At 41.9% G+C, this 10167-nt stretch overlaps 1 protein-coding gene across 1 annotated transcript; it reads left to right on the plus strand.

Moving 5' to 3' along the window:
- The first annotated feature begins 812 nt into the window (after positions 1-812).
- Positions 813-9824, plus strand: LOC139415032 (5'-nucleotidase-like). The gene is made up of 9 exons (XM_071162782.1): positions 813-1207; positions 2310-2532; positions 2837-3025; positions 4058-4255; positions 5241-5395; positions 5488-5596; positions 5784-5933; positions 7862-8062; positions 8400-9824. The coding sequence occupies exons 1-9, from the start codon at positions 878-880 to the stop codon at positions 8564-8566; spliced, it is 1722 nt and encodes a 573-aa protein (XP_071018883.1). The 5' UTR covers positions 813-877; the 3' UTR covers positions 8567-9824.
- The last annotated feature ends 343 nt before the right edge of the window (positions 9825-10167 follow it).

A 10167-nucleotide genomic window follows, 5' to 3' on the forward strand; every position in this document is an offset into this window, starting at 1 on the left:
TGACTCAAATTATGTCAATTAGTCTATCAGAAGCTTCTAAAGCCATGATATCATTTTCTGGAATTTTCCAAGCTGTTTAAGGCACTGTCAACTTAGTGTATGTAAACTTCTGACCCACAGGAATTATGATACAGTGAATCATAAGTGAAATAATCTGTCTGAAAAATTACTTGTAGAGTAGATGTGCTAACCGACTTGCCAAAACTATAGTTTGTTAACAAGAAATTTGTTGAGTGGTTGAAAAACGAGTTTTAATGACTCCAACATAAGTGTTTGTAAACTTCTGACTTCAACTGTAAACATATACTGGTTAGGGGAGGGAGAGAGTGGAGTGACTGCAAAGAGGAGTGGTGCATGTCTAAATGTCTGCTTAGTGTGCTTAATCTTTATGCTGTAATGCATGGCAGCAGGAAGATGTTTTGGGGTGGGGGTGCTGTCGATTGTTTGGGGTGGGGGGAATTTTTGTAAATTAGTATTTTTCTCTGCACATAATGGCCTAGTGCAGTCATTTGGTGAGAACATTTTTTTAATGTTAAATTGTGATCTATCAGGGGGTGCTTCAGCACCCTCAGCACCCCTACATCCTGCAGCTATGCCATAATTCAGTGTGTGGGTGGTGATTGAATTGAACCATTCAGATAGCGAGAAATGTTATTTATATGCTGTATACACCTCTGTGGTAAAAGCTAAGACACTACAATTTTATAACTATAGAATGTGTACATGGGAAGGCACAATATTTTACCCAAATTACTCTCTCTCTCTCTCTTAAATGCTACGATTGGAGAAGAACAGTCCACGCCTTCTGGTGCAGTCACTGAAAGTAGGGGGATAACTTCAGTGTTCTAATACACTGCGCGGGCAACGAGCAGATAAAATGGGAGTGCGTGAGCAGGTGAAGAGCATTTTATTATACCTCTGCGTCTGTAGTCATGTTTGTACTGAAGAGTGGGAACTCACGCTGCTTCATACCAACGATGTCCACGCACGGGTTGAGGAGACAAGCAAGGACTCCGGCAAATGCACCAAGCCTCCGTGTTTTGCCGGGGTGGCACGGAGATTTACGAAAATAAAGGAGATCCGGAACCGAGAGAAAAATGTGATGCTGCTGGACGCAGGCGATCAATTTCAAGGAACCGTTTGGTTTAATGTCTATAAGGGAGCAGAGGCTGCACATTTTATGAACAAACTTGGCTACGATGCAATGGTAAGCCGTTTAGTCCTAGTTGGGTAAGAATTAATATAAATATGGGCTAGTGTTGGGGTATTCAACTACTATTTGAGAAAGTCCGGTCACACACATTTCCTAGGTGGCAAAGGTCCTGATAGATATTGTGATGTATCGGTGTAGTAACATATGATACCTGAGTGACAGAATCAATGGGGGCCCCCTGGCAGTCGAGGCCTCTGGGCACATAATCTGGCAATGATAACTACAAGATTTAGATAGCTGGTTAGCCTAACTAGCTAACATGGGCTGGTAGTTGATCCACTGGACATTGCTGATAGTTTATGAAAAGCTCTCTAAGGTCTATCAGTGAATGAGATAACAAAACTGCCCATATACTACCACATTTTGTCATTTTACCTTGTGCATTCTACGATACAACTCTCAATAGCAGTAGCCTAAATTGAAAGCCCCCCCCCCCCCATCAACAAGAAAAGATACAGGTACAACGGGGGCATCTGTGAAGTACAAGGGACAGGTAACCTGGAGTAAGGTGTCAATGAGGTAGTGGGTAAAACTAGTCCTGACAAAGGACTACAATTCCCAGTGTGACACTGGCCCGGGAATAATTCCAGGCATCTTCATATTATGTTTAGGAAGCCAACCCCAGGATATGTCCAATCACAGAGATGTTTTTATTCCATCAGTTGTTAGTAGACATGTAGCCTCTACTCCTATACTCCACTAACCAGGGGAGGTGACAGCTTGGGGCAGAGGCTAGTAGACATTAGATGAAGACAAATATTACTTTTGATTCGATTCGATTAGATATACTAATCTAAAAATATGTTTATTTGTTTTCTAAAATGAACTTGGCAGCACACCTGTTAACACTTTGTTAACAGGTGAAATATTGGGGATGACTTTTACCTTTGTTTTGATTACACAGGAGGTTGGTGGCACCTTAATTGGGGTGGATGAGCTTGTGGTAATGGCTGGAGCGGAATAGATGGAATGGTATCAAACACATCAAACACATGGTTTTCATGTGTTTGATGCCATTCCATTTACTCCGTTTCAGACAATATTATGAGCCTTCCTCCCGTAAGCAGCCTCCTGTGGTTTTGAACTATCTTTATAGGCTCTGGGGAATCATGAGTTTGACAATAAAGTGGAGGGACTTATCAAGCCGTTTCTCCAGGAGGTGAAGTGCACAGTCCTCAGTGCTAACATCAAAGCAGACGACACACTAGCACCTCGCATCAGTGGCCTTTATTTCCCTTATAAGGTATTTGATGTGGACTCTAAGAAAGTGGGCGTGGTGGGATACACATCAAAGGAGACGCCTGCTCTGTCACAAACAGGTACAATTGATTGAAGTTCTAGCTCCTCTTCATCCGTCTTCCTCTCTTAAAATCTCTTTCTCTTTTCCTCAATCCCTCTATTGAGCTTCACTCACTAATATATATAATACATAATACATATATAATACATTGTTATTCATATTCAGGCTTTGTCTCCTCACAATGATCCATATTGATCACTTTGTCCAGGTTGCTTCATATTTGCTTCCTATTTTTGTCTTGGAGCAAATCTGATTTTGAGATGCCTTTCCATACGTAGCTACATTTGAGGATGACCCTGGTGTAAAACAATTTTTTGTTCCAGGACCTAACTTAGTGTTTGAGGATGAGATTGATGCCCTCCAGCTCCAGGTTGACAAACTAATCACTTTGGGGGTCAACAAGATTATCGCCCTTGGTCACTCTGGCTTCGTTACAGACAAAGAAATAGCCAGAAGGGTAAAGGGTGTGGATGTGGTCATCGGAGGACATAGTAACACCTTTCTGTACACAGGTATGCATAATGTTTGCTATAGGCTACTTTTCTTATTTACAATCATAGTAGCTAGCCACTGTAATTCTTCAGAACACCATCTGGTAAACTGTCATCGTTTTTGTAAGGAGCCTTCAGTTGATTTATTCCAGAACTGAACATGTGTCCCTGGCTGTCTTCACAGTTTTCAAATCAAACTTTACTTGTCACATGCGCCGAATACAACAAGTGTAGACTTTAACGTGAAATGCTTACTTATACAAGCCCTTAACCAACAGTGCAGTTCAAGAAGAGAAGTGATCCAAGAGTGAAATCAAGTAACAACAACAGACTGGAAATGTAAATGAACGTGAAAGTCCAAAACAACGTAGCATGTTTTATGTCCAATCAAAAGAACATAAATTCTTCTTCCAGTCCTGTCAAGGAAGTAGGTCCACTAATAGCTCAGCCAACACACTAACCATGCTGTTTCTGCTACACATGCAGTAGATGTTTGTACTTTATGCCTCAGCAGCTCTTGGCCCATGACTGTGACCATCTCATCCTTAGTGCAATTTCAAAAAGCTGAAACGATGAGTATCTGCCACCTGCCTTACCTGTTCTCCGGTGATGCCAATCATAGCCTTACTCTTTGTTAACTTGAGCTGTGCTGATAACTGCTTTTTCCACAGCAGCAGACATGATTAATGTTGGAATGTTTTGTTAGGGCCATTAAACTGTCTTGTTCCCACACCTGCACGTTCAATAAACTGTAGGGGAGAGTGGGTTAAGTTGAGCCAGAGAGGACTAAGTGACTAAGGGAGGGACTAAGAGAGTGATTAAGTGATTGCTATAAGGTTTCCCTTTGAACGGAGGCCTATACAGTTCACTTGTGTGGTGGGAAAGCACAGAAATTAGCAATGCAAGAAGACTGCATTGAATCTTTATTCACCCCACGGTCATTTAGGCGTTGTATAAATTGCAACGCTGTTTTCGTACGCATGACTACAATGCAACTGATGACTGATATTAACAATGTTAATCAATTTAATGGTTTACATTCACCGTTTCTAGGAAAACAGCCTTCCTCTGAGGTCCCGGCAGGTCCCTACCCGGTCATAGTAAGGTCAGAGGGTGGGCGTGACGTCCCTGTGGTGCAGGCCTTTGCCTTTGGGAAATATCTGGGTTACCTCAAGGTAACGTTTGACGAAGCTGGCAACGTGCTCCAGTCCACAGGCAACCCCATCCTTCTGGACAGCTCTGTACCAGAGGGTGAGTACAGTACTGCTGAGTAAAATGAGGGGAAGTTGACAGTAAGTGCATCCCAAATGGCACCCTATTTCCTATATAGTGCACTACTTTTGACCAGGACCCATAGGCAACCTTTCTTCAGAACACTTGCATCTGGTAAAACTGTCATATGTTTTTGTAAGGAATTATGGAGCCTAGAGTGGATTTATTCCAGAACTGAACATGAAAGCAACAACAACAGACTGGAAATGTAATTGAAAGCGCCAGAGAACCTCTGGCCTCCGCACCATAGAAACTCTATAACAACGTAGCCTGTTTCATGTCCAATCAAAGCACATCAATTCTACCTCTAGTCCTGTCAAGGACGTAGTTCTGGTCAAAAGTAGTGCACTATATAGGGAATAGGATGCCATTTGGGACGTAAACAGTGAAATGGACTTCCGATTGCATCAGCAGTGAGTGCATGGTGATATACAGTAGTTGTATACTTGTAGTGCATGGTGATATACAGTAGTTGTATACTTGTAGTGCATGGTGATATACAGTATTAGTATACTTGTAGTGCATGGTGATATACAGTATTAGTATACTTGTAGTGCATGGTGATATACAGTAGTTGTATACTTGCAGTGCATGGTGATATACAGTAGTTGTATACTTGTAGTGCATGGTGATATACAGTAGTTGTATACTTGTAGTGCATGGTGATATACAGTAGTTGTATACTTGTAGTGCATGGTGATATACAGTATTAGTATACTTGTAGTGCATGGTGATATACAGTAGTTGTATACTTGTAGTGCATGGTGATATTTTATTTATACTGTAATATATCAGTAGTATGTCTCTCTGTCCACTGTATCTTAATACAATGATAAGCATGAGTTCACCATGAAAACGTCAACACTGTTATTATCACTATCAGGATCATTATAATCTATACACGCATTAGAATTCTTATATTGTATGGAGTATATAGTAAGTGTATATGATTCCGTCTTGTCAGACCCCAGTATTCTGGCTGAAGTCAACGAGTGGAAAAAGGCCCTGGCAAATTACTCCTCCCAGTATGTGGGGGAGACCCTGGTGTATCTCAATGGAACGTTTGAAGAGTGCAGGTTCCGAGAGTGCAACCTGGGAAACCTAATCTGTGACGCTATGGTAAGTTAGTAGTATTCAGAAAAGCTAACCAAAGGAGGTACCTTTGGGCCAGTCTGTAACCTACTGAAATCCTCTCTGTTTTTTCGCTGTAGGTACACCACAACATTAAATATGCAGATGAGCTTCAATGGAACCATGTTAGCTCCTGCATCCTCCAAGGGGGATCGATACGGTCATCCATAGATGAGCGGAGTCGAAACGGTGTGTGTGCCTTTATGGGTCCGTTTCCTGGACACAGATTAAGCATAATCTTGGACTAAAAAAAAAACATTTTCAATTTCTCCAGGACTAGTCTTAATCTGTGTCCAGGAAACCGGCCCTGTGTGTTTAAGAGAGAGAATAAACTCCAGCAAATGCTGAGGAAACTGAGTGAAATGTCTTTTGTTAGGTTCCATCACGATGGAGGACCTCATTGCTGTGTTGCCGTTTGGAGGCACCTATGATCTGGTTCAGCTGAAGGGATCTACTCTGAGGAAGACTTTTGAGCACTCCGTCAGGAGATATGGAGGGAACACAGGGGAATTCCTTCAAGTATCAGGTATCAGACACTGTTTTATTTGAATTGGTACAGAGGGTCACAATATGACATCATGCAGGGGCAGTTATGCTGAGTGTACAAAACATTAGGAACATCTTCCTAATATTGAGTTGCACCCCCCTTTGCCCTCAGAACAGCCTCATTCGTCTGGGAATAGACTACAAATGGTCGAAAGCATTCCACAGGGATGCTGGCCAATGTTGACTCCAACAACTGATGCAACTGAGCCAGTTGTCTATGTGTCAGGGCAGAAGCTCCAGGTGGTATCTGATTTTAAGTACCTTCATACTTAATTCCAACCTCTCTTTTAAAAAGCAGGTGAAAAGGGTAATTCAAATAACCAAATTCAACCTAGCTAATTTATGATGTATACAATTTTTTTTACTACAGAGGTAGCAAAACTGTACTTCAAATCTATGATACTCCCCCACTTAACATACTGCTTGACTAGTTGGGCCCGAGCTTGCTGTACAACATTAAAACCCATTCAGTCTGTCTACAAACAGGCTCTCAAAGTGCTTGATAGGAAGCCCAATAGCCATCATCACTATTACATCCTCAGAAAGCATGAGCTCCTGAGTTGGAAAAATCTTGTGCAATATACCGATGCATGTCTTGTATTCAAGATCCTAAATGACCTGGCTCCCCCTCCACTCAGTACTTTTGTTAAACAGAAAACCCAAACATATGGCAGCAGATCCACAAGGTCTGCCATGAGAGGTGACTGTATAGTTCCCTTAAGGAAAAGCACCTTTAGTCAATCTGTTTTCTCTGTGAGAGCTTCCCATGTCTGGAATACACTGCCATCAGACACACGTAACTGCACCACCTATCACACTTTCACAAAAAACATGAAGACATGGCTAAAGGTCAATCAGATTTGTGAACATTATCCCTAGTTGTGTATTGCCGCTTTCCATGTTGTCTGTAGCTTATGAGGTGTGGAAACACTTTGTTGCTTTTATGGATTTTGTCTTGTTGCTTTTTGTGCTATTTTGCTCTGTCTACATCTTGCTTGTCCTATATTGCTCTGCGTGTGCTCAATGATTGTCTGTATTATTGTAATTGTTTTTAATAACCTGCTCAGGGACTGCGGTTGAAAATTTGCACGGCTGGCTAAAACCGGCACTTTTACTGAAACGTTGATTAATGTGCATTGTCCCTGTAAAAATAAACTCAACTGGATGCTTCTCACAGTTGTGTCAAGTTGGCTGGATGTCCTTTGGGTGGTGGACCAATCTTTTTTATCTTAATGATTTTTTTAAAACATACAATCTACCCGCAGTGAAGCAGCTCAACATTTACATTACATTCAGTCATCTAGCAGACACTCCCATCCAGAGCAATCCACAGGAGCAACCAGGGTCAAGTGCCCCGCCCATAGGCAAATCGACAGATCCCCCACTTTGTCGAATCGGAGACCTGAACCATCCAAGATCCCCCCCACAGTTCCCTGTGAGAGCTACCCCTCAACAATCCAAGACTCCCCCACAGATCACTATTGATACACACAGGAAACTGTTGAACATTAAAAAAACAGCAGCGTTGCAGTTCTTGACACAAACCGGTGTGCCTGGCACTTTACCATACCCCATTCAAAGGCACTTAAGTCTGTCTTGATCATTTACCCTCTGAATGGCACATATACACAATCCATGTCTCAAGCCCTAAAAATCCTTCTTTAACTTGTCTCCTCCCCTTCATCTACACTGATTGAAGTGGAACACTCAGTGTGTCTCTAATAGTTGTCTATCCCCAAGAGCCTGTGCACCTTTATTGAATTTAGTTTTTGTTACATATTGGTTACATATAAGTTAGGTCCAGCAACAGATTGAGGAACCTACATGAGGAAGAGGAATGAGGACAGGTGTTTGGTCTCCCGCTGTGTTTTGGACTGATTTTATTTCACTCTTGTACAATCTCAATAGGATTTCATGTAGAGTATGATATGTCGAGGCCCCCTGGGGAGCGCGCTAGGAGTATTAGTGTGCTCTGTACGGACTGCCGGGTGCCAGTCTATGAGCCTCTGGACGACAGAAGGCTATACAAGGTGGTCCTGCCCTCATACATGGTGGAAGGAGGAGACGGATTCTCCATGATTAAAGAGGAGAACCTGAAACATGACAGCGGTGAGCTCACAGAACTGAACAGATTACAACACAATGGTTATGTCCTAAATGGTACCCTATTCCCTGTATAGTGCACTACTTTTGACCAGGGTCCCGGTCAAAGGTAGTGAACTACATAGGGCACAGGAAGGAAAGAGTACAATTTGTGACACAGACAATCTATCGCTATGGGTGAGCTCCTCTCTGCAGACTCACAACTTCCTTATGAACAGGAAACCTTTGGTAATTTTCTGTTGTACAACCATTACAGACCAAGCAATGTTGGTGAACTGTTGCATGAGGGTTGAAAATTAAAATGTTCTTGACGTCAAACAATCTGTGTCTTTTTCTCTTTCAGGTGACATGGACATATCGGTGGTGGCCAGCTACATTGCTGAGAGGAAGAAGGTGCACCCGGCTATAGAGGGACGTATCAAGATTTCCAACTCAGCTTCAGGGGGGCCTGGTCACATGGCTCTGTTAATCATGCTTGGGCTAGTGATGGCTCTGTTTGGGAGACTATGAGAGATCCCTGGCTGCAATCATGATGCAAAGCTCACCATTGGATATGTTCTTCTCACCAACAGCATTCAAGGGAAGAGCTCAACTCTAGTTAGTCTATTGAGTACAAATTGAACAGGGATATGGTGAATGGATATTTCACCAATGCTCTCAGATTTTTCTTTCTAAATACTGCAGTTTGATATGAAATTCGCTATTGAAACTTCAGGGAAAATACTGTAAATGTATTATCCTATGGCTAAAACTAGAAATGATGCACTGGTAAGTCTCGTGTACAGTCGCTGCGGTCAAGCTCTTGGTCTGCGATCCAGTTTGAGCATAAACATACATTTGCTTATGTACTCTTAAACAGATGGAAACAGATGACCGGTGCTTGTTTAAGTGTGTGCCCCTGGCAGAGCCTGCTTAACCAGCATTAGGACTGAAGCGTTACAGGTTTTGGGTCATTTCCGATTGAGCCGACATATGCAGTCTCCGCTAACGGGGGACATTGCCTTTAAATGTCAATCACGCTGTAGCACCGAATGTCCATGATTACGGATAGAATAGACTTTATGAGATAGGGTGTCCAAACACAGAGCTCCAGAATAGTTTTGTCAATATTTTGAAGGTCTTTTAGACATGAAATATAATCTCTCAAAGTGGGATAAACAAGTAGTGATCAACCTTTTGTAAACATTTAGAGAACTCTATTTACAGGACATACCCACTCAAAGTAACGAGGTAGCAGGAAACTGATACACTTGGTATTCTTGATTCACACAGGAAACTGTTGAGTGAAAAACCCAGCAGCGTGGCAGTTCTTGACACAAACTGGTGCGCCCAGCACCCTATTACCATACCCCGTTCAAAGGCACTGAAATATTTTGTCTTGATCATTCAGATTGAAGTGGATTTAACAAGTGGCATCAATAAGGGATCCTAGCTTTTACCTGATCATGGAAAGAACAGGTGTTCTTAATGTTTTGTAAAAGAGGGAATGTTTTTCTCTGAGTTGTAATTTCTAAATAGCCTATGATAAATTGTGATCTAACATTTTAGATTTGGTGTTGTGATATTGCAACAAGGTTGGTAATAGTACAATATACTGATGATATGTACCTAAAGCCTGAAGGTTATACAGGTAAATGAACAAATTGTTCTCCTTACTGTTTTTTGAACGTCTAGCAGCTATTTCTGCATATAAAAACTGGTCACCAACTGTAACAATTCAACAGTAAAAATACCAATAAATTGTCATGACCAAAAGAAGAAAAAAAAAGAGCTCATCTTAAACTTGTTAAAAACAAAGAAAAACACATGAACTATGAAATGGCGTAATTCCATTGAATGTAGTATTTCTCAAAGGAAAGAATTACATAACTTCCCTCACAGTTACTCTTTAACTTGTGAGTGGTGTAACTTTGAGCTTTGCTGCTCTCACTATTCATCAGATCTCTGTCAGGGCCACGGGTGTAGAGTAGTATTCTGAGGACAAGGACCATTCTGTCTCTGGATTGCTCACAGAAACACAAGCTTTATTATTCACAGGGGCCAGCTATTAGTCTCCACTGATGGCTCTGACCCAGCTGGCTCTGACCAGTGGGAATGTACATGGTGTTGCC

The sequence above is a fragment of the Oncorhynchus clarkii genome, chromosome 8 (assembly GCF_045791955.1).
Source record: "Oncorhynchus clarkii lewisi isolate Uvic-CL-2024 chromosome 8, UVic_Ocla_1.0, whole genome shotgun sequence".
NCBI lineage: Eukaryota > Metazoa > Chordata > Actinopteri > Salmoniformes > Salmonidae > Oncorhynchus > Oncorhynchus clarkii.

Excerpts from the sequence above, each read along its gene's own strand:
- LOC139415032 (XM_071162782.1), top strand. The coding sequence starts at position 878 with ATGGGAGTGCGTGAGCAGGTGAAGAGCATTTTATTATACCTCTGCGTC. Across the intron at positions 2,533-2,836 it reads GCCTGCTCTGTCACAAACAG|GACCTAACTTAGTGTTTGAG; the intron begins GTACAATTGATT and ends TTTTTGTTCCAG. Across the intron at positions 5,396-5,487 it reads ACCTAATCTGTGACGCTATG|GTACACCACAACATTAAATA; the intron begins GTAAGTTAGTAG and ends TTTTCGCTGTAG.